General features: G+C 39.3%; 1 protein-coding gene across 1 annotated transcript in view; it reads right to left on the bottom strand.

Annotated features, from left to right (window-relative positions):
• Window positions 1-25,332, bottom strand: part of CCDC141 (coiled-coil domain containing 141) — a 153,776-nt gene that overhangs the window by 59,914 nt on the left and 68,530 nt on the right. The window contains exons 7-8 of the mRNA XM_016210723.2: window positions 12,437-12,631; window positions 1,691-1,863 (exon numbers count right to left, since the gene is read on the bottom strand). Of these exons, the coding sequence (XP_016066209.2) occupies window positions 1,691-1,863; window positions 12,437-12,631 (368 nt within the window). The remainder of the gene's footprint in view (window positions 1-1,690; window positions 1,864-12,436; window positions 12,632-25,332) is intronic.

Genomic DNA, 25,332 nt, shown 5'->3' with positions numbered 1-25,332 from the left:
TAGAATATCTGGGACATCATATTAGAGACAGGTCTCCAGAGATCTGGGGAGGGGCTTTGGCTACCTCCAGATCTACCTGTGTGTGAAAGGAGACTACCCAAGGCCAGGGAAAGCACTATAAGCAAAGAGTAGCCTGAACAGAGAAATAATATCTGTCTGCTTAGAGACCCACCTGCTAAACTGACATGGGGCGATTCCCCAGTTATAACTGGAGACCTCACTACTTAATCCAGTCACATATGACTCATGACTCAAATCAGTGTCCAACATGTACCCCAAGTCCAGGCAAAACAAGTGTCTGTGCCACCCCATAGGGTATCTTCTTTTATACATTCTGGAAAAGTTCATCGTCATCAGGGAAGGGGAAGAAAGGAGCTCTTGAATCACATTTTGGGGCCAGACATGGGCACACTGAGGCTCCTGGAAGTGAGTATATACTTTACTTGATGCATATGGCATGGACCTAAAGTAAAAAAACTTTACTGTTTATAGTTACTATTGTGGTAATCACAAACCCTGGTTAAATATCTCTGTCCAGATTCACACTGTCTCCTGGGAGGAAAATTCCCTGAACTCAAACTTACCAAATCAACACGTTTAAACACATCTGACAGAGAGCAGAACAAAAACAGAAATAGAATCATTTTACCACATTCCACCTATCTCATTGTTCCTAAAATTGAATGTTTTTGAGTTCCATGGAGATTGTGGCTATGGAAGATAAAAAAAATTGGACTTAACCAACTGGAACAAATCTTTTTGTCTCTGTCAAATGAAAGCCCTGCCTTTATTTCTTCCTAGTTAATATCTATACCATCATCTGCTCAACCATCTCTTTTGTCTTCTAATTTGTTCTTTCTCATACTTTCCCACTTCGTTCTCTTTGTTTCTCAAGTTCTTTCTTTCTCCTCAATTCCCACTCAACTCGAGGCTCACTCACATTGATACACTCACCAAATGTGCTCATAAAAACAACCTGCCTTGCCTAGCACACTGGGGAATATCATGGGGTCTAGGGCCCATTAACTTGGATTCAAATTCTGGATCTGCCACTAACTGGCTGTGTGACCTTTTACAAGTTACTTAACCTCTCTGTGTCTCGATTACTTGTAAAAGTGATACGTGAATAGTATGTGCCTTGTAGAATTGCTGAGGATGAGATACTGTTCCTAAGGATCTTGGCACAGTGCCTGGCACATGGTGGGCTCTCGATAAATGTGAGCCATTATTAGTATTAACAATGTCACCTTTTATTTGGGGGGTTTTGCTTTGGTGAGCCACCAAAGTCATCGATGAAAGGAAATTTTGGTCCTTTTTTTCCAGAAAGGAAAAAAAGAAACAGGGTAGATTCCAGGCTCATGAACAAAAAGGGAAGAAACCCCATAGAGGATGTGAAAAGCATTAAGAACTAAAGCTGTTTCTTCTTTTGTCCTTTCCCTCTCCTCTCCTTAGAAACTCATTGAGAGCTTTAGCCTCTTTAGGTCTTCAGGCTCAGAATATGGCCTCACTTCTGGCTGTGCAATGCTGTGTTCAGAATCACTGTTGACCAAAATTCAATAGATCCTTCTAAGCCATGTCATAATGTAGCAAAGCAGCAGAAGCAGAAAAAAATATGCAACTTATTTTTTTAACAAGTTTTGGAAACTGTGAAAAAGCTTGTTACACTGAGGAAGAGATAGACTTGACTCACCTGCAGGAGTCTACTTGGCTGATTAAGGCTTGTCCCTTTTGCAAAGCATCAGCTGTGCAGCCTTTAATTTCCCCGTGTAATTCCTCATGCCTCGCTGCCAAGACAGGCAGACTTAAGCCCTCTGACTTAAGGAGCTTAAGGTAAGCTTCAACTCTTCCAAGTACATCAAACGCCTGCCAAAGAAAGCATACTTTCATTTTCTGCTTTTCTAGTTTAAAATCTACATTGATGTGTACATGAAATACTAGCGATTAAGCCAGCCTGTTTCATTTATTAGTTTAATCAAAATCAAAAACAACACATTTAGTCTCGGGAAAGAGCTATAGAGTTTTAAGACTCCTTTTAGAGAAACTGATCACAGCTTAGTTCAGCATAGATAAGTGTCAGCACCTTAAAATTACCAAAATAGTTTACACTGAGAGCGTATCTGTACAACATGGTTATGATTGTATAGAATTTGTAGGGCCAGGTTTACTTTTTGCACATTCTGAACTATATACAAATAATGGAGGAGGTATTTTTAAAAGATTATGCAGACTTCCATAACCTGAATATTTCTGTAATATCCTTTTTTTTAATTAATTTTTTTAATCCTCACCTGAGGATATTTTTTCCATTGCTTTTCAGAGAGAATGATGGGGGGAGAAAGAGAGAGAGAGAGCCCACAACCAAGGTATGTGCCCTTGACTGGAGTCGAACCAGGGACCCTTCAGTCAAAGGACCAATGCTCTAACCACTGAGCCAAACTGGCTAGGACTATAATATTCTTAAAAGGAAATTTCCCAATAAATTGCATTTTCAAACTGGAATACTGCAGGGAAACAGTCAAAAAATTACTAATGTGCCTTTGCCCTTGCCTTTCCAAGTAGAAGACCTTCTATCTACTCTATCCATTGACTTTCATCTCTCTACAGAGAAGATAAGAATTTAGATCTGAAGCCGTACAAAGATTAAGACCAAGGTAATATTTAGCTTCCAACATACAAATAGATTATGCAGAAAAAACATTTTTACAAAACAAGAAGTTGTCTTGAGAGAAGATTTTTGGATTCTTTGATTCTCTTTATTAGCAGATCAACAACCAAGGTTGAGGGATTAAGCTTACAGAAGTAACAGAGTGATCCTTTCGATCATCATGGCTTAGTTGGCATAAAGATGGAGGCGTATACAATAAAAAGGCAGTAAAGGACTGTGGTAATGCGAGGAAATAGGAAAAAGAGAGCAGAGTGCAATGGTCTGCATGGGTCTCCTGACAGCCCACCTCTGAACTTGAGCATGGAGAGCAGGAGATGGGTTAGGTAAGTTGAAGAAAAGCTGAACAGCAAGGGAGCTCTTGCCATGCTGCCCTTTGGCACTGTTGGAAGAAGCCACCGTACAGGATGCTCCACACCAGTCTGGAGAACAGTCTTGTCCCAGTAGCCTTGACAGTGCCACTGTAGCTCGGGCCTTGAAGTCCCCCTTCCTGGATTGCAGAGTTGGAAGCCAGTGAGCTTGGCCAGGGCCTACCAGGTGGAGTGGGAAGACCCGGTAGAAGACTCATGAGCAATGAGAGCAGATGGTCTTGTGAGTCTAGCTCCACTGAGACCTCAGAGAGACCAGAGGAGCAGGCTGAGCTGATGTTGAGGGACACAGTTTAAGCCAAATGTAGGAGATACAGCTGTGGACTGTGTAAGAACACCCAGGTCCCTCCCTGGCTGCCACCTTAGGGAGTGAATTTTAATGGCAGAATTAGAACTGGAAATAATTTGAATTTACAAATGAAATCTCTCAAATACTACTGTATTACATATATGGTGATAGTCTGCTCTCCCACCAATGTCTTCCTGTCTCCTGAATCTGCTCTTTCTGTTTACTTAGAATGTTTAAAACAAAATCATTCCCATTTACTTAGTAGCTGATAGGAAGTAATAATAATAATTACAGTTAATTGAACTATGTGCTCCTTCTATACTACTTGTTTCATGATTACTTTTCATCACTTAACAAACATTTTTTTAACATCTGCTGAGTTACAAGCACATTGTCCTTAACAGCCCTGGGAGGGAGTGGGAAATTCTCCCTGTTATACGACTGGGGAAACTCAGTCCAGAGTGGTTAAATAAATCGGACTAAGTGATCCTTCTACTCAGCAGCAGATTGGTATTTACACTCAATTTGTCTGGCCCTGAGGCCCTGCTCTTAAACCAGGGGCTATGGCACCACGTGGCAAAGAGTTACTATGGGAGGCCTGTTAATCTTAGGTGGAAAAGGTGGGACTTTAAAACTTCCTTCTTAGTGTCTACCTTTCCTTCTTACAGGTGAGAAAAGATGCAGAGAAAGGTTGAGTGATTTCCCTGTGCTATGTAGGGCTCTAAAAGAAAGATAGCTTTAAGGAAACTTTGAACCTGAACAGCTCTCCCTCATCTGATCCATGTATCCCCCTGCAGTTGACAACAGAGCCAAGATGCTGATATTAAAAAAGATATGAATTACTCTCTTGATTGCTCCATAACACATGGAAACACCACTTGGCAATAACCACCGTTTCTGGAATTTTGTTTTATATTTTAAATTTTTATTGCTTAGCTTGAATAAAGTGGAGGCTCTTGTTAATCAAGGGTTAGGTTTAAAGTTAGTGCCCAAAGCAAAAATCTGTTGGATTCAAAATGATCATGAACTCCCTTAAATCACACTTAAAGTTTAGTTTATGTAAACTAGTGCTTACAGTAATGTACATTCACATTCAGGAGGGAGAGTCATGGACCAGACAAATGGAAGAAACAAGGGGAAAGTCTCTATGCAGACCTCAGGGCATCCACTTTTGTCTTCAAGATCATTCTCAAGTTCCTAGTGTGAACAAAACAGGGCAGAGAATTCCAACGTGCTTTTTCTTGCCTGCAAGTTTAACTCCACTCTGTTTTAATATTAAGCCATTAGACCCTTAATATATATCACGTTTGTTGCTCTTGAGAATTAAAGAAGAAAAAACTCTGAAATTAACTAGGGCATGACGGTGCACATGCAGTAAGACCTTAGAACATATCTGCTGGCTATTACTCTAAATCTTGAATGAGGCCCACATGTTTGAAAAATCACCGAGAAGAGCGTGGCCACCCGCTGCCTGTCACTCATCCTCGTGGGGCTTTCCTCTGTGGCCCACGGCGCAGCTGCTACTCTCAAGCCGCTCGGTTGGGCATTGGCCTCACCTTCTCAGGAGTTAGATTCTAAAGCCACACGTACATTAAATGCATGCGTGATGTGACTTCACGCCATTCTTCAAAGCTATCATGAAAGGATTGTTTCCTAATAGCATGGAAATAATTTGAAAGACTAGACATTCACTGGAAGGAGAAGCTACTATATCAAATGCCAAACAGCCCATCACTTAGAAATAAAATAGTCAAATTGTCTTTCAGGGTTTTTTTTTTCCCCTCATAAAGACCAAAGTGTTAGGAAAGCTTTTACTTATGAATTGCTCTATGTATCGCACTTAATGGAAAGATGGCAGTAGAAAGGTGAGTGACTTCATTCCTTCTTTAGCTCAACAAATATATTTGCAAAATACCTACTATAGGTAAAACAGGCTGGATGCTATAAAAGAGCTGATTCCTTATCTTTAATCCTAACCTAACCCTAATGGGAATAATATATAAACACAGAAGTAAAGTTCTCAAATTTAAGAGGAGCCTCTTTTAAGAAAGTTATACTTTCTGTGATTGTCATATGCAGAGCTCACTTCTCTTATTCCCATGTCGAATTTGATGAGGAATCCATGTGCCAATTCCAGAAATGACCTAAGTATCATGCTCCTGCTTAATCTGCCCCCGAAAATAGAACCGAGTGCTTTTCTGTTTACCATATCCATAAGGAACCTGATATTCTGGGCCCAGCCTGCAAAGAATCTCTTTGTTGCACATGCGGTACAGAGCGGCTTATTTCTGGCAAGAACACTGTGACCCCGACGGAAACTCCTTTGCAATCAATGTTTCACCTTCAGTTTTTCTCTTCACAGCCCCCTCTTCAAACCTGGTATGTGCTGGTCAAATAAAGGTTTAATGACTGGTTTAGAAATATGTATATATAAGCACAAGTATAATATTTTCTCCCTCTGGGGTCTAGCTCTTCTTGACTATTTTATATGGTACCACGCAGTTCTTAGGCAGATAGGGAGGTGACAAGCAAGCTCCTTCAGGCCCTGGTTTGGAAAAGACTAAGGAGGTGCTTGGTTTCTGTTCGTTAAGATGCTAATAAAGATTTTTCCTTTTTCCCTTGTTAAGAATAAGATGAACGCAGGCTGCACCAAATAAAACAGAGATGGTATCGGGACATGACACATTCATGTGCTTTTTAAAATATCTATGAGATTAATAACTTAGGCAAGAAACGTAAGTTATTCAGCGTAACTCTTATACCATGCTGTTGTTCCACAAAGATGTTTAATAAGTACTATAATTTGCTTCTTGACTATTTGAAGAGAATCAATATAAAAACACACGCAAAAAACCCAAAATACTCCAGAACCTTGAAAACTTCTTTCCAGGAGTCCAAAGGCTAGAGAATGAGTGTGGTTGGAACCTTTATAATTATCAAGGATACAAACTCAACAAAGCTTTTCATTAGAGCACTGGATTCCACTATCTGCGGAGATTCAGATTTCCTCCGGGTTCAGTTTTTATAAAGACAAAAAGGTTCAGTGGTTTTCCTCAAGATCACCTGGGGTAACTTCTGATGGCTCCCAATATGGCAAGTGGATTCTTAATTCAGGTCCTGCCCAAACCTATGCAGGCTTTTAAACACCATGAAGGTCAAGGGCAAAAGGGGGACATGATTTTCAGCTCCCCATTTTTTCTGCCCCTTACTGGTGCTCCGGCTTCTTCCTGTCTCTTCAAGGTTCTTGCTGCCAGGCCCAAGAATCATTTCTGTGTTCTCAGTGTAACAAGGTGTATTAGGAGTGTGACTCAGAGGTGTTCAAAATAATGACCACCTAAAGCAGCTTTTGGCCTCACAATCTGAAAAAACATTGGAAGAGGGTGTCTGGGATTGAAAGTAGCATGTACCCAAAGCATTTTATCAATAAGGAGTGTAGGAAGCTTATGTATTGACCTCCTCTTACTTTCTCTGAGATAAACCCATCTTAGAAGTGGATAGATAACCCCCTAAATAGGACCTAAGACGGCCAATCGTTATTTATAATTTCTGAATTCTTTTATCTAAATTGACCTAAATGGCTTTAGGATGATCTTGGGAATATTAACATGGGAAAATGCCCATTTACAATGTGCAAAGCATTTATTTTTTTCATTTATTCAACAAATATTTATTGAATTCTATGGGGCATATACTCTGCTATGCGCTGGAGATATGAAAATGAACAAAATCATTGAAGTCATGTTAGAGTAGCTAGTGCAGTATAAAATGCAAACATAATGACACAATAATAGCTAGAACTGAGTGAGTGCTTAGCTGTTCATGCACTAGTCCTGTATTAATGCATTTAGACGGCACAATGACTCTGTGAGGTACATATAATTATTATTTCTATTTTACAGATGAAAAAGCCAGATGCACAGGGAAGTTAAGTAACTGCCCAAGGCCATAGAGCTAATCAATGTCTGAGACCAGATTCATACCCAGGCAGCCTGGCTCCAAAATCCACTACATTATTTCAGAGAAGTGTCACACTAGCAAACACTTCTAAGTTTTCACTTACTACTCCACAATTCCATTTATTTATACTCCAACTCTACCCGGAAAAGATTCTGTAAATGTATCACCATTATAAGATCTTTTATTACTGAATGATAGTCCCCGACATAGATATGGATAGTTAGTCCTATTTTAGCAAAGAGAAAACTCAAGCTCAAAATGTAAACTGATTTGTCACAGAATCATGCATTCAACAAAACTTTGAACACTAGGTGGCATACAAAAATGATTAGGACATAATCTCTTTGTAAAGAGCATAGAGAAATACTGAGGGAATAATAAATAAGCAATTAATGCTGCATGGAGATTTCTCGAGGAAGTGATTTGTGTGGTGACAAGTCTCTTTACACAGCACTACTCTCCCTCCCAGATATGACACAGAGCTTGAGCTTAAAATCTGAGTTCCTTGTGTATTAATTAAGCTCTCCTTTTTCAAAATGATCTCATCCTGATTATTTTGGATAGATATACTCTCTTATAATCAATGTAGTGTACTTGGCCTTGACACTCCACAGTTGCTAATAGTTCATTGTTTTTAATCATTCAAATAATTATTGAGCATCTACTACCTATAAGGCACTGTCCTGGGTGCTCTGGTGAAAACAAAGTGAAATGGGCAAGTTCCTTACCCTTGAGGAATTCTAGTTTAGGCAAGGAAAATAAATCTACCTAAGATACCTAATACTATGTGTTTTTAATACAAGGGAGAAAATTGTGCACGGAAGACAAACCAATTAATGCACTCAGGACTTAGAAGTGAATTGATAGCTTTACTGTGAAAGATGCTCATGAGTGAGTGATAATAAAACTGTCTTGATTATAAGACTATTAAATATGAACTTTGTGGGCTCTCATGAGAAATGTAAGATGTTAAAGTATTCCTTGATTTCTATAATTGTTTCTATTATACATATTTTAATAATTTTATGCCAATCGTTGAGCCATATTTATTGAATATTTTCTGTGGTTTAAAAAACTTGTCCCTGAGCTCTAAAAGCAAAGGTTTCTCAACCTTTCTCTCAGAGGGAGTATAGGAGGGAGAGTAAATTAAGACATCATCTGCTTCTACATGAGGAGGTTTGCCTCATCCCGACTTTTTTTCAAATTCTTACTATCTCTGCCTATTTAAGGACATGTTCAGCATATGAAAGAAACTTCTTTGCATGCTTTTCAAGACCCTTCCTGTTTGGTCTCCCACCACTCTGGGCCTATACCCTATATCCGTGGCAAATTGAGTTACCTGAAGTTCCCCAAACATGACACGACTCTGTACCATCCAGCCTTCCCTCAATCCCTTCTTGCCCAGCCTTCCAGTTCTCACTCAGGGGTCACCTCCTAGACACTTTTTCCCTGGGCCAGGTTAAGGCTCTCACCTCTGTGTTTCCTAGTACTCTGGGCTTACTGCATCTCGGCCTTTCCTGCAGTGCACAGCACACTGTCTCCTTGCCTCTCCTCTACACTAGGCCCAGAGGGTACTGAAGGCAAAGATTGTCTTTTTGTTACTTTAGCTCAAGCACCCAGATGACGCAATGACAACAGCAGATACACAACATATTAGCTGAATGAGCTGAATGCAAATGAGAAAGAAGGGAGGGAGTGAAAGCAAGTTGCTTTAATTTTTTTCCCCTAAAAGATAGCGAAATTGTTCTGGAAATGAGACATCTGAGACAGGCTGCTTAAGAACTATGAAACTGAAAGTAATTGTGTCTTCCTTGATGTCTAGTGACAATTAGCTTAATTTCTTGAATTCGTTTGTATCACCAAATTCCTTCTGGATAATATTTTTTAGGTCCTCTTTTTGGACAGGTTTCTTCTTTCAATCCATACAACAATTGGACCACTTTAATTAATAGTTTCTCACATCTGGACTAAAATGTATCTTTTTTGAAAAAGGCAGAATAGTGTATATATAAATGAAAAAAAAGTACCATGCTCCATGCTTAATTATTTTGTTTTCATCCATAAGAACAACGTTGCTGTAAGCATTACTGTTTTGCATCACTGTAAATATCTTTAAAAAGTACATCATCTTTTTAAAAAGACATTAACTTTTCAGTGGTGATTGCAGAAGCAGTAGAATCTAGGACAGTCATTACATTTCAAACTGCTTTTGGTGTGTTCCCCTGCCTGCCAGAACTTTCTCTCCGCACTTTTGTTGTCAGGCTGACCACCCAAGAACCAGACCATGCAGATTTGGCCTCTCTCCTCTGCTTGATTTCCCCAATGAAATCACATGCCTGGGAATGGAAAGCATGGGATATAAAACTTTATGACTAATCAGTCATGTTTTACTGTCATATAAATACAGACTCACACTGTTCTATTCTTGAAACCTATTATGTATGTTTATCTCTGTTTGATTCAAACCGCATTCCCTAAATGATCATCAATACATTTTGAGTAATCAACACATATTAACCAGAGCTTCCTTCTTGTGAACATGCTAGAAATATAATAAATAATATATAATCATGAAAGATGAACATATGGGGGGATCGAGATGAGTTACTATCATAGGCGCTATGTTCCTATTTCATACCATGTCCTCTCCTCATAACTCTTAGCAACATCTAGTAATTAGAGAAACTCTTCTCCAATCAACTATCCTCCAATGTTGACAACTCCTTTTATTCATTGCCAAGTGATTTAGCAAATAGGGTCAGCAAACACAACAGATAACTAAGAGGGTAAGAAAGTATCTCAGGCTCTTGAGTTCCATGGCCCGATCTCCACCTGAGTCCAGTGGCTGGCTTATGAAAATCCTGACTAGCAATACTCTCAAGGCCCTGTTTGCTAACATTGCCACCTACTGGTCACTCCAGGTACACCTCAAGCCAAAGGCCATAGATGCTGGGTAAGAAACACACTTGATTTTGAGCCTTGGGTAACCATCAACCCCTAGCAGGATTAAGAAGTAGTCAAAGGCAGTGAGTGGGCACTGTTTTCAATGTGGACAATTAGTGATGATTAGATTTTATTGAACTTCACAAATTGGAAATATATTGGATTCTGGATTTTTAAATGTGAATGTTATATCAAAAATTAGATATAGTAGTGAGAATTTTGTAAAATTTGGAGATTCCACAATATAAATAAAAAATAAGAATACCACTTACAAGTTTTGAGAAGTGTTTCCTTTTTTAATTTAAATGGATTTGCCCACTACATTACTTCCTAATTTATTGCTTCTTAATAATACAGTAAATAATTAATTTCAAGAGTCATAATTAAATATCCCCTTTCCACACTCCAGCTTCTATTTTTAATGAGGTAAAAGTATCCATCATCTTTCACACTGAATCTTCAGATTTGGCGCTGGAAATTATTTCCCTGATGCTTAGAAAAGGGAGAAAGAATTCCACACCTTATCACTTGCACTTGATTATAAAGCATGCTACCGTGTGGATAACTCCCAACTGAACCTGTCATTTGAATGCCATGGCATTCAAACGATGAAACAGGGAATCTAAAAATCAAGTCTTTAGGGTTAAGAAGTATGAGTTTTCAGGATCTGACCTAAATTACTATATGAGTTTGAGAAAGTAACCACTTTGCTCTTCATTTTTAAAAATTACTATTGCAAAAAATATTCTTTCTCCCTCAAGCCCAGGAAAATATTAGGGGGGGAATCTCTCTGGCAAGGTACCAAATAATAAGAGTAGAGAAAGCAAGAGCCAGAGTGAGAATGAGAGAGAGACAGAGAGGGAGAGAGAGAACTCTGCATTTTCCAAGATTATACACTATAGGCCTGAACTAGAGGCAAAGCATTACAGTAGCAACAGGTTCTTTAACCGTTTTCCTTAGAAATAACATTCATTGATTGGCAGAACCATCTGCCATCCTACACGCTCATTTTGTAGAACGAGGGGGTAACGCAAGTTAAGAAGTCTCTTCTCGAGAAGCAGGACTGCTGGAGAGAAACTTAGCACCTACCGTCTGCTTAGCTCAGTGGCTCCAGGGATGTGCTGTGTCTGTTTCTTACAACAACAAATCCCAAGCAACAAATAATTTAGCAATAAATATCTCTTTAACGTTTTTATACTGTAACCCTCGCACCTCCACTCTGGAATTTCACTATTCATTCTTTTCAGAATGTTTCCTCTTCGGAAAGCAGTTCAAAGTTAAGTAACTATGTTGATAAGCACCAGGATATTGTATTCAGAGCACTGATGTCCTGACTTCCAATCACACTGCACCGAGCTTCTAGGGGCTCCCCTTTCATTTCCTGCCACATTATTCAGTTTTTAAAAATTCAGGGAAACTTAAGGTATTAAAAAATTCCAATAAGGCAGTTCGAAAGGACATATGTGTTTGGGACTGGCAGAAAAAAATTTCCAAATAAGGTCCCCCGCCTCAGATACTGAGCCCTACTCTAGGGGTGTGAGCAAGGAGACATCACTACAAAGCAGGAGTCTCCAACTAGAATCAACATTAAATAAACCAGCCAGGAGGTACAGAGAACTTCTCCAACTCAGGAAGACCTGGAGACTGCCCAGAGTAAGGTTTCTCTTTGGGTGACTTCAAGAGGCAAGACCTAGGCAGGGAAGGCAGGTCAAGCTTCTGTTTCCAGCCTTATGATTTGCATGCAGAAGGCTTGCAACAGTCATATATATTTTTACCTGGTAAATAAAAGATGATTAAAAGAGAGAGAGAGAAAGTCCTTTGGATAAAAGTTTCAAGGTGGGTTTTTTGTTGTTGTTGTTGTTGTTTTAACCCTGGTACATGTTATAATAATTCCCTTCCTCCATGAGAAACACCACAGTAGTAGGCACAATTATCCCCCACAGCAGACCAATGACAGTCAGCTCTAAGATAAAGTCCTCATGGGGGATTTTTAAAAAATGACCCTTTTTACACGTCAAAGCACTGAGTCTCTTAGTTTTGAGAAGTAAATAACGGCCATGATAGGAATATAACTTAAAAGCTCTTCTCTGCGGCCATCACTCTTGAAACTCTTCATGAAACCTCAGTTTCTGTGATGTGCTCCAGCCTGTTGACATAACGGGTCTCTTACTGGCCTGCCCCGTTTACCTAAAATTACCAACTTGATCTCACACTGACCTTGTTGGCGCTGTTAAAAAAGTCATTTGCCTTTTTTAACCAGGTTTTCCTTTCCGCGACGAGCTGACCAAATTCTTCTTGGAGCCGATTCAGTTTCTGGTTGGAGAGCTGCAGGTGTTCTCTCTCCACGTGGTCCTTGGACAGCAGAATCCCCAGCGCTTCGCTCTTCAGCTTCTCCACAGCGGCATTCCATTCCTACGAGGGATAGGCCTTCAGTTCAGGGCACGCACCCTCCCCTCCTACCGGATGGTCTCCGGCAAGAGTCAGAGAGCATTTAGATGTGTTGGACACATCATAAATCTGTCATTATACTTTCAAGTCACGAAGGAGTAAATGCTACATTCCAGGTATGCACAAACATGTAGATTAAAAAGAGAGAGAGAGATAACACAGAAAAGAGCCTAAAAAGGGAGGGGAGATGATAGGAGAAGGGGCTAGGCTAGTTGGGATGATGGAGTGTCTGGTTGCCCTTAACACAGGTCACATCCATTCCCATTAATACAACCTGAAAACATGCCGAAATGGAATCAACAGCATTTCTCAATTTCTAACTCATTTTGACTTATTTTTATTCATTTAAGTATAAAAAAGCCCCTCTCCCACAGTTCAGTCTCACTGCCAATGTGGGAAAACATGTACAAAAAAGGAACAGAAATCACATTTTTTATGGCTGTTGTTTCTGCATCTGCCTACACTTAGAATTGAAGTTAACAGCTGTTATTCTGCACAAAATTAATCGTTATAATTGTGCAGTATTCCCTCCTTTCTGGCCTGTTTCACCTCTCGGTGCTTCACTCTTAATGATATATAAACATTTCAGAAAAAGAAAAGAGGCAGCGTTTTACTTTCTGTTGAATGAGAATGGAAAACAGTAGGGAGAGAAGAAAGAAAATATGAGTTGATGTCAACCGAACATATTAATAGTCAATTTATTTGAACGGAAATTCAAATTTCTTGCCAGAGAACTGACGCCAGATCCAATCTCATCAGTGAATTTTCTGGCTTCCATTTTAGCTGAGATTGGGTGCTAAACATAGATTGTTTATATTTAAAGCATCAGAAATTTAGCACCAAATTTCAAAATTGCAATCTGAGTCCATCTTGGCTTGTTCCCCAGTGCAAAATGTCCTATTATTAGTTACATTTGTTATATCATACTGGATAAAATAATATAATTTTACTGCAATTTACCACTTCTATTTCCATTCATTCATTTCTCCAGACATACTAAACACTATGTACCTAGCACTAGGCTAGAATAGATGTTTGGGGAAATATAAATAAAGAATAAAATATAGCTCTTTCCTTTAACAATAGATACATCGACTGTTATTCTATATAATTTTCATATAGCCTTACATTATTAAATATATCAAATACTGGTCCCATAAACATATACACACAGACAATCTGGTAATATTTAAATAACAATTAGTGGGTGTTGAAGGTAGAAAGAGTACATATTATTTTATGGACATCACAGAACCTGTCCTAGTGTTTGTGCAAGAGAATGGTATTTTGATCCATGGACACAAGAGTAAAGATAGTAGATGAAGGGATTGACATATTTTTAGCACCTGTTATTAACCTGTGGCTTGTAAGTATAAACCTCACAAACTTAGGTCACATTAATAGCTTCTTAAAACTTAGAAAGCTATTATTTTTCCAGTATTTACACAGAGAGACTCCAAAATCTCCTGACTGCTCAGTGATACAAATCAATCCTCTTAGGCATGAATAGGAGCTATGTGAGCTCTTGAGACTCTTCCTTATTTAAAGAGTTATTTTGTCCCCACTTAAGGACAGCTAGTATGTGCCATGACGTTCTTTCGGAAAGCACTGCAAATATCCCTCCCACTTAAAACCATTACCTTAACTTTACTGGGAAAGAGCAAATATTTCTCAAGCGGTTAGCATGCTCCTGACACACACTGTAGGCACTCATTAAATGTTAAGTAGCCCCACTTTTCTTCTCATCAGTTTTATTATGGTTCATGAGTACCCTGACATTTGTTCTTTATTTATGGGTATTCTTGTTTCCCAGTTGTAAAATAACAACAGTGGGAAGAGTTTCCAAATGGTATTGATCAGTGTTGTGTATGGATTGGTATTAAGGAGTAAACAAAACAAAGCAGGTTTCTTTATTGCAGTACTTCTCAGAATCTTTAACATGTTTGTGTGCATTGAGACTCTTGGAGGGAAGCGTGGTGCTAAGTATTTTGAACACACTTTTTTGACCGAGAAATCATTTAGTTGCTAATCGTCTCAGGGCCCAACGCCCCAGTAGGAACAATGCTGGGAAACACTGTTCCTGTGGGGAACGGCCGCTGAATCACCTGCTCTCACAAGTCGTTCTGTTGCTTTCCTTTTCTGTTTTGTCCCTACTCCTCCAGCTTCTCCATCAGTCCATTTCCTCTCGTTTGTGTCCATTCTCTCCTCTTCTATCTCTTCAGATTTGTGAGGCATTAATCTCCAGTGAACTCAGGTGAAGAGATACTTAATGTGTGATGATAGAATAAAGCAGGTAATTCTTTTAAAGAAATTGCCATTGGCCAGAACCTCCTTAGAGGAGGTGTTCCTTAGAAGGACACCATGTAAGAAATACAGAGAACCTGGGGAAGGCCTGGAAAGCTAGGCGGAAGGAGAATGGAGAGGAAATTAGGATACAGAGAAATAGGTTACAGCCACTATGTGCTCAGCCTGGACGACTCTAAGCTCTAGGGTGTTGTCTTAACTGTCAGTCAAACAGTAAGGGTTGATTTTTTCTTCCTGTATGCCAGCACTGTGCTAAACGATTTACATGTATTATCTCATTTAACCTTCACCACACCCCTACAAGGTAGTATCTATTATTATCTTCATTTTACAGATGGTTTAACTGAGGCTCAGCGGAAACTTGCCCAAGGTCTCAATAACAGTGAGTCACAATTCAAACTCAGGTGGTTTGACCCTAGAGTCTGCTCTCTCAACCAGTATTCTAGCCTTAGCTCTTTATAGAGGTTACATACAATGTTTTTTAACACCACAGAAAGATTAAACATATTAGCTTAGAATTATAGAGGTGAAACTTCCATAAGGCCTGGAGAAGGCCATGAAAATAATACGAGTTTTATGTGACCCTGGGATTTTCTGATTTAAAATCAGAAGCCTCATTGTTTCTAAATAAACACAATGCTATTATAGATATAACTGAGGATTTACAGCCCAAACTCAAGCTTAATTTTGCTTAGCAACCGTATAAAAATAATAAAGCTCTTTTCTATGAATAAGAAGAGAAGTACCTGTTCTCACAGTGTTCACAAACCTGCCTTTAGGATAGACTTTGCAAGCAACATTAAAAAGAGGCTTCTGGAGGAGAGCCAAGGCTTTGAAAACCCACTTTCACCTTGTGTTATAAAAAGTGGGCCATGACCTTCCAAGGAAACTGTAAAGGGCCATTTTGTGCGCCTTATCTTTCCTTCTTTTCCATCCCCAGTCTTCTTAATTACATTTTCCCATGAGCTCTGTGGGTATTAAATGAAGCTGAGTCTATTCAATATTTCTATTCAATCGTCTAAGAAAAATTGGTTCTGTTTTCTTTGGGCAATCTACAGGCAGTTTCTGATGCATTTCTATACCATTCTGATAATGTATTTCTCCAGTCATTTTTCTTAAGGGACACTTCCACTATTTTATTTTTGAGATAAAACTTTCCAGAGTCATCTGAATCCATCAAACTATTTTAAAATTGTCATGGTCCTTGTCAAGGCTGGAGGAACCCAATGGTGATAATCTCGGTCCGTTTTCGCTAAGCCGTGGCTGCCTGCCTGCTAAGTGTTCAACCTCTGACTGAGTTTCACACACTCTGCAATAAAATATTTCCAGTACTCGTCCCCACCAGGAGAAAGCCAAAGCCTGCCATTTCCTTGGCTTTTCAGTTTGCCGGGGAGACATGCATATCTCTGGCCCAATAAAGATGTGTGGCACTGTGTGTTCCTGGGCCCAGGGTGTCTCCACAGGTCACTCCATCATTTCCCCTTTTCACTCACAGTAGTAACCCTTTTAAACTGTGTGCTTCAGCATTCCATTTGCTGAGGAAATTGAGCTTCTCCTGGATCCCTTGATTGAAAGGGCACTTTTAAGAGGATTAGTGCTGACAGACAAGAAGGTGAAAATAATTTCTTTCCTTTTTTTTTTTTTTAACAGTCCCAGGTTAGCTTTTCAAATGAAATTATGGATTTATGGATTGGCATAAAAAATATCCTGCAAGTAGATTCAAGAAGTAAAAATATTAGCTATGCCATTAGGAAAGAAACAATAGAATCACAAGCTTTATTTCACAAGAGAACTTCTCTGTACATGGGGAGATTTAATTAATGATTCAACCCCATGTGGTAAATTATTTCCACTATAAACTTGACTTCAGAATGTAATTATTAAGTGGGAGAAGATGGGCAAGAAACAATAGAGAACATATTTGTAAACTACTAAGAAAATGTCGGTTGTGAACATGGGCCAAAATCACATCTGGCAGAGCATGAGTCGAGCTCAGGGGCAGCTCCTGTAGCAGGGCTGTGTCTAGGCCATCAGATTAGATACAGTCCATTTCTGTCTATTCTCTAAGTCTACAGTCCCATTGGGTTCAGCACCCAGGAGAATTAAATCACTGACACAAAACCCTAGAATTTTACGTGATTACCTTAATAGATGGTACAAACAAATTAACCTGGCAATTTTCATCAGAGAACATTTGCAAGTGTGTTTGAGGAGGAATTCTTTTAGAAGTGTCGATGCTTTTGAAGAACAGCAACGAGCCCTCAAAAAGCTGAAACTGATTATGTTGAGTTGAATCACAAATGGGACCACAGTTTCTTCTCTCATGCTCCCTTTCCCGGGCATTTCTACAAAACAAGGGCCATACAGGAGAGATGGGTCTCATCCCACTCATGTGAAGACAGAATTCAGTGCCCACCGGCCATGTGAACTTGTCTCTCACTGTGCTGCATTCAGCAAATGCACAGATTGCAAACAGGAAGAACTGTGATGATATGCATCACCTAGAGATGAAAGAAGCCTGGTGTTTCACCTCCCGGCCATAAGGCAGAGAGATTCATAGCTACCACATCAGGGAGAGCTTGTGGGCAAGAGCAGAGAACTGCAGCTAGAAGTGCACTTTTCATTGCAAACTTCATAAGTGGTCTCAAGCAGGGCACTTGGCTTTTCTGAGCTTTACCTCCCTGCAGTGTGTGGCAGCCTTTACCCAGGCTCTGCTTCTACAGAATCGTCTGGAAATTCAATCATGAATTGGCTGTACTTCAAATTCCTGGATTTTAGGCCCTATCAAAATTTGGGTTTTTAGCTGTGATTTCCATAAATTAACCCTATCAGGACTGGGACTGACAGTCTGTAATAGAAATGACAGATATTGCCAAAATAATTTTTGAGTAATAGTTGCTGTTTTCTTTTTTTCTCAATCCATTCGATTGTTCCTAACGTCGCAGGAAAAAAACAATGTAAACCACAAGAGCTTGAAGTTTGTTGTTTCCCTTGTTCTGTTCAGTGCTTGGCCACTTCAGCTGCGCAGAGCAGGGTGCTTGCTGCTAATGCTGAAGCGATGGGATGTGCAGCAGAATAAATTTTTTAAATCAAATAACATCATAACAAATTGCACTCATGAGCAAGTCTTCAAAATGATTGGCAGTAATACATTTACTTTTCCTTCCGTACATACTTCAACATAGTTTTTAGATAAAAATTTAATTACATGGGATTAATTTTCTCAAGATTTGTGTTTTCTAAGAATTGTTATTTTTTTCTTTAGTGTCTTGTCCTTGTTTTTCTTAGATTTCTTGTTTCTCTTAATCACATTTTCTTCAAGTTGATTAAGTAAGGAGCAGAGTCATATTTGGGGTTTTTGTGTTTCCATTTTTAATCAAAATTAATAAAAGTCTAGCTGACCAAATTATTTTCATCTAACACAATTTGTCTACAATCAGATGGTGCTGCTGGCTGACTACATTGGCCCCAGTTTAGACTGATATTCTCAAAGGACTTACTTTTTAATTTTCTAAAGAATTTATTGCAGATATCTTCAGGACCTCAACATATAATTTGATTGTGGGGAAATTATTAGGTTTTGGTGTTCACTTCTTGTGAAGATTTCCCTAAATGAAGTAGATTAAATTGAGAAGAGGGGTGGAATCCACATATATTTTACCCACAATGAACATCAGATACAGACTAGAACAATGGCTCTTACATCTGGCTATCAGTATCTCCTGGGAAATTTTAAAAACACCTATTTTCACACCCACCTCATAATCCACAGAATTACAATTATTATTGGTAGGGTGGAAGAATATGTATTTTTAAAAATCTAAAGCACTTTTATTTGAAATTAGAAAAAAGCAATAATACTTATAATCAGTCAAATTTTGGAACCACTGGACTAGAATATTCTAAAATATTTAATGAATAAGTATCAATAGACCTAGAGTAGTTTCTGTGTGATCATTCCCATAAATGGAGGGGGATGTATTATCTAATAATAGTTTTAAGCTTAAATTTTTAACTAATTTGACTCTGTGAAAATTACATTATTGTATTAATGACTCCCAAATCTAAAATTTAATTTCAGTTTTACAAATTACTTCATTCGTTTAAAAAGTATTGTGTTGTATTAAGCTGTGGCAGATAAACAAAATCTTTACCCTTATATTCCTTAAATGATTGATACACTGATCCATCTTGAGTTAAAACAGCCCTGGTGCAATGTTGGAGATCATTAGTCTTAATTCATAAAGAAACAGGAGCATTTCTACTTTGTACTTTCTTCATATTATTGTGTCAAAGGAACTGCTGATTTAAAAAGGAAGCAGAGAGTTGTGTCTTAAAAAAAAAAAAAAAAGAAAGAAAGAAAAGAGCAGGTAGAAGGTACAAAACTAGTCAGATTTTGCTTTCCCAAATTTTTTGATACACCTATATGGTTATCTTTAACTCTCTTTGCAAACATTTTATAACCATATTTAAAATACTTATATACTATACCTTTATTATAGGAAAAACCCTGACTTCTAATGGTTTGGAAGAAACTGTCTTCTAACAAAATCCAGTCAAGGCTAGAAGTTCTTCAATTCACCTCCCTTTTTATCGGCTCTGGTTTTTAGCTAATCATTATGTATATGCACAGTCTTCTTACTCTATGCTCAACAGTCTGTGAACCAGCTGTGAGTGATAGTGAATGGGCACTTTATACTTTCCTACACCAAATGTGACACAATCTGAAAAGCAGTATTTAGCACCTCTGAAGAAGAACACCTAAGTAATACAAAAGAAATGATTTTAAGCTCAAATAGAAAACACAACAAAACAAAACAAGTGTTGACTGAAAAGAGAAAATTCTGATACAGGGAATCTGGGAAGTCTTCGTATAGGATTTTAAGTATGGGCAGGAGTTTCAATTGGTGAGTCTAGAGTGGGACTGGGGAGAAGGCAAGGAATAGAGATGAAAAAGAATTTTTTTATTACAGGCCTTAGGCACTTCTAATTTTTTTAAACCATGGGAATATATGGTCAAAAGGTAAATTAAATATATTGAAAAACTGAAATGTAATTCACCAAATAAAATAAGAGAAAAACCATATGATAATCTCAATAGATACAGAAAAAGTCATTAATAAAATTCAGTGTCCATTCATGATTTTTTTTTAAATCCAAAATGAGAGAAGAAATAGAGCAAAAAACAAAACAGTACAGAACACGAGAGAAACAGCACCCTTAATGATGAAGCATTCGAAGCATTCTGTTTAAAGTCAGGAACAAGACAGAGATAGAGATGGTCGCTATCACTGCTGCTAGTCTTCATTTTACTGGAGGTCTCATCAATGTAATTAGACTATATAAATAAATATATTAGAAATAGAAGAATGAAACATTATTGCCATTATTTGTAGATGTATGATTTTCTACATATAAAAATCCAGAGAATTTAGAAAAATAATTTAAATCAATAAAAGAATTCATCAAAGTTGCTATCTACAGCATCCGTAACATTCCTACACAGCAACGATTTTCAACCTTTTTCACCTCGTGGCACACAGAAACTAATTACTAAAATTCTGTGGCACACCAAAAAACATATTTTTTGCAGATCTGAGGAAAAAAATAGGTATAATTATGAATGATTTGCAAAAAAAATAAACAATAATAGTAATTACCTACCCTTTTTGCTCCAAAGTGACTTTTTAAAAAACCAGGTGCCTATACTTGTATATAAGGATTTCTGGTACCAAGAACTAACCAATCAGACGCAACCTTATTATGACATGTGACCAATAAGATGCATCTCTATTCTATGACCTATATATTTACAGTGCAAGGCAGGGCATTCGCACCAGAGGGCTACTGTCGTTTTTTTAACTTGACAATCTAAGGGAAAAGAAGTCAGTGCCCCTGACTAGTCAGGTATCGCATGTTTTAAACATTCTGGCAGCACATCAGTGTGCTGCGGCACACAGGTTGAAAATCACTGCTGTAAAGCAACAATAGTCAAGTACATTTCCTAATTAAGATCCCACTTATAAGAACAACAAAAACTATGAGGTATTCATTTGTTTTTTAATCAAGTATTTACTGAGCAGGCCTATTCTATACCAAGCAGTCTTCTAAACAGGTTATCTAAGCCAGTGAATATAGTAGTGGGGTGAGGAAGAACTTGAAGGGCAGTGAGGGTGGTGGTGCACCATGTATTTTATTCTGTTTATAACCAATAGACATGATAAATCAGAACATCATCTGGTTTGTTAGAAGGTGATAAAGTTGTAGAACAAAGACAAGTAGAGCAGGTTAAGAGACTTAGGGTTCCACACAGGGCAGGATCAATGTGGTGATCTGGGTGGGCCTCCCTGGGTATGAGATTTGAGCAAAGATGGGAAGGAAGGTGAGGGGATGAGCCACGTGGGTCTCTGGAGAAAGCACTTTCCAGACAGAGGACACAGCTAGAGCAAAAGCCCTCAGGTGGGAGTTTTCTTGCCTAACTGAAGGAAGGGCAGGAGGCCAGCGCCCTGGAGCTGAGTGAGGCAGGAGGGAGGAGGAACAGCATGAGAGAAGCCCGGTGGGGGCAGCAGGAGGGCCAAGTCAGCAGGGGTTTGTAAATACCGAGTCTTTTATTCCGAGAGAAGTGGGAAGCCCCTGGAGTGCCATGACCGTGTTTAACTTAAAAAACAAAAATAAAATAAAACCACTGGCTGTCATTTGAAAACACAGTGGGGGGAGGGGTGCAGGGATACGAGCACCATGATTCATGAAGAGGCTGTAGCAATTGGCCACGCAAAGATGGAGGTGGCTCATCCCCCAGGACAGCAGTGAGATCATGAGAAACAACAGGATTCTGGATTTATTTAGAAGAGACGACCGAGGTGATTTCCTGTAAGAGGAAGAGGAGCCAAGACTCTTTGACCTGAGGAACTGGAACGATTGAGTTGCCCTTGACTGAGATGAGATAAACTAGGTGGAAGAGATTTTGAGTGGGAAGATGAGAGATTCAGTTCATGACATCCTGTTGACCCCGTCTGTCTGGAAAAACTGTGCTTGAGCTCCTGAAGTCAATACTCACCACCTGCCTTCACACACACACACACACACACACACACACACACACAGACATTCCATTACCAAATGTTCCCATGGATTCCTCCCAAATGCTCCCTAAGCCTCTTAAGTGGGAACAGTCTATTCAAAAGGACTGTGAAGAATAGAGGCTTCAAGTTGCCTACAAGGAAAATAAGATCACAAATCGAAAACAGTAAGAACAAACAAAATACCCAGCAGTTTTCAGGTACATTTTAAAACATGCAGACATGTGTGTAACAAAACAGCCAGTGGTTCCTCTTGTTCCTGGTACAGAATGCAAGTGACGGCAACAGCCAGCAGCCCAAGCTTGGAATCAGGGAGACTTACAGGTTGGGGAGCAGGCTAAGGGCAGATCAAGCTGGAATTTAAATGCCATGAGAATCTGTACTAGAGATGCTTGAGAGAAACATGGCTTAGTCTCAGCTTGCCCAAAGGTAACTTTGATGACATCATAAAGAATTAATTGCACAATGGGAAGACTGGAGGCTCAGAAGCCGGTTAGGAATGTGGCAGGATAATTTATTGTGTCCTTCCTATATTGTGCTATCTGCCCTGTTTCAAGAAGACAGTCAATATTTTCTTTTGCCTTAGTGAAGCTTATATTAAGACCAAAAGCAGAAGTTACCTGCAAGTCATTTTCCCTCCTGACATTTGTAAAAACATTGAGTCAATTGAAGACATATAAGAACTGTGGTGAAGGAGAAAAAGAAAAGGATGAGTGCCATTGAAAGACAGGGAGATCTGGAAAGAAGTCTGGATATACGATGAGGCGTGTGGAGATGCATGGTCTTGAGAGCAGTGCCATGAGGCTTCCACGGGGATGGCTGTGTGTTTCCTCCAGGAATACTGGCATTTGGGCCAGCCTGGGACCCAAGCAGGCACAGAAGCAGCAGAGCCACTGAAACTGCAGTCTCCATACAGGCTGACACAATGCTTGTCTCAAGGGACCAGAGGGAACCAGAGTGCACTGATGACTACAGAGCTATGGTGCAGTATGGGCACAGGGACACTGGCCAACCCCGTGTGACGCGGACGGACTCCAGTAATGACGGAGATTGAATATCCCACCAGCCAGAGGATGGGAGCTCAGAATCAGGCTTATACTGATTTAAAACCAAAAAAAATTAAAAGCAGACAAGCCATATTTCATCCAAATGTTACAGTCTGTAGGCTCATACTCATACTACTACACAACGTAATTTTAATAGTCTCAGTTAAGGGTTCTGAGAGCCCAAACTAAAGCAGTGGTCCCGGGGTGAGACGGTGAGGAGGAGATTAAGAGCTAAGGACCGACTAACACTGAGAGATGAACAAGTGAGGGCAGAGAAAGGGTGAGGATTTTAATTTGACCCTGAAGCCCCTCTCACCTGGGTGGCTGAAGGACTGCAGTGTCTCTAGCAAGAGAGAAAACCGGAGAAGGGTTGAAGGGGAAAGGAATGATTTTAGTTGAGTTAGAAGTAGAAGTAAGAAAGTGATATGTAAACCTTCAACAGGAATTTCTAAAAAGAAGGCTGGAGTTAAGAAAAGATATACGAGTTGGGGATTTTTATAAATGTCTAGATATCAAGATAATAGTTATATTGTCATCATGGGAGTTCTCTACGTATGAAATGAGAAAAGAGTCAAAGATTAGGCATTCTATGCAAAGTGAGAAGGGAGAAAGAGATGGCACTGAGAGATTTGGAAGGAGCCATCCCAAAGATGGGAGAACTAGAGAAAGCAGTGCCTCAGAGAACAAACGCACAGAGAGCTTCAAGTCATCAGTTATGAGAAAGAGCAGCTTCTCATAAGGCAGCAAAGGATTTGCGGTGGGGGTAGGCAGAGGGCGGCCAAGGAGGCAGAAAATGAAGCAGTCGTAGTAGTGTCCCAGGGCTGTTGTAATAAAGTACCACACACTCAGGGACCTGAACAACAGAAATTTTCTCTCTCACAGTTCTGGAGGCAACAAGTTTGAAATCAAGGTGTCAACAGGATTGGTTCCTTCTGAGGGCTGTGAGGGAAGAACCTGTTCCGGGCCTCTCTCCTGGCCTTGCGGGTGGCCAACTGCTCCCTGTGAGTCTTCACATAGTCTCCCTCTATGCGTGTCTGCTTCTGTGTTCAAAAGTCTCCCTTTTTAAAGTCATATTTAAGTAGGGTCCACCCTAATGACTTCATCTTAACTAATTACATCGGTAATAACCCTATTTTCAAATAACAGCACATTCTGAGATATTGGGGGTTAGGACTTCAACATATAAATGTTGTGGGGGGACACAATTCAACCCATTACAATAGTCAAGAAAAAGGTGGATTAGTGTCTTAAGGGTTGGACAGCAATATTTTTGTTTTTAATTTTGTGAGAGATTAAAATATAGCTGAAGGAAGAAGAGAGGATAACTGAAAAGTGAGGCATGCAAAATGAAAAGAGACAAAACAGAGAGATGGGAAAGGTGGAATTTAGGAAAGTGGAGGAAGCCTTAAATTTGGAAAAAGAGGGGAATTGAAAGTAAACAGAAGACGAGGGGAAAAAAGAAAAAAGGGGCAGAGGGGGGGAAAAATCAAGCAATTTAATTTTGTATGACTAAATGACTCAGGGTAAGTAAAGCCTGGCTGAGAATTTTTAAAAAGCACGAAGGGCCCGGCCGGGTGTGGCTCAGTGGTTAAGCATTGACCTAGGATCCAGGCAATCATGGTTCTATTCCCGGTCAGGGCACATGCCAGGGTTGCGGGCTGCAGCCGATCAATGACTCTCTAATCATTGATGTTTCTCTCTCTCTCTCTCCCTCTCCTTTCCTCTCTCTGAAATCAATAAAGATATATTTTTTTAAAAATAAATAAATAAATAAAAAATAAAAAAAATAAATAAATAAAAAGCACGAAGGTTGTGGACTGGTTGCAGAGAATTAACAGATGATAAAGAAATGAATTCACAAGGCTAACTGATAATAGATCATTTATTTTTCAAATAAATCTAACCAGAAAAACTATTCTAATTGTTTCACCTTTTTTCAGATGTAGGAAGGAATTGAGATAATGGGTGATTCAGTTTGTTCACAAGTAGCCTTGGCCCACGCTGAACTGGATAAGGAGGGACCAGGAAAAGATGAAAGGAAAGGGGTGTGTGAAGAGAGCAATTTTGGGTGACGCCATGGAACCAAGGGTGGCCACATGGGTGGGAAGCCGAGGCCTTTGGAGTAAAGAACATCAAGGAAATCGAAGGCCACAGCATTGAATGTCATCAGATGGACACTGAGGTAGTAGCACAGGAAAGATGTAGGGATTTAGTCTTTTGTCTATGTTAAGCCATA

This window comes from Miniopterus natalensis, chromosome 8 (assembly GCF_054644295.1).
Source record: "Miniopterus natalensis isolate mMinNat1 chromosome 8, mMinNat1.hap1, whole genome shotgun sequence".
Classification (NCBI taxonomy): domain Eukaryota; kingdom Metazoa; phylum Chordata; class Mammalia; order Chiroptera; family Miniopteridae; genus Miniopterus; species Miniopterus natalensis.
This window is presented reverse-complemented; position numbering and strand designations above follow the sequence as displayed.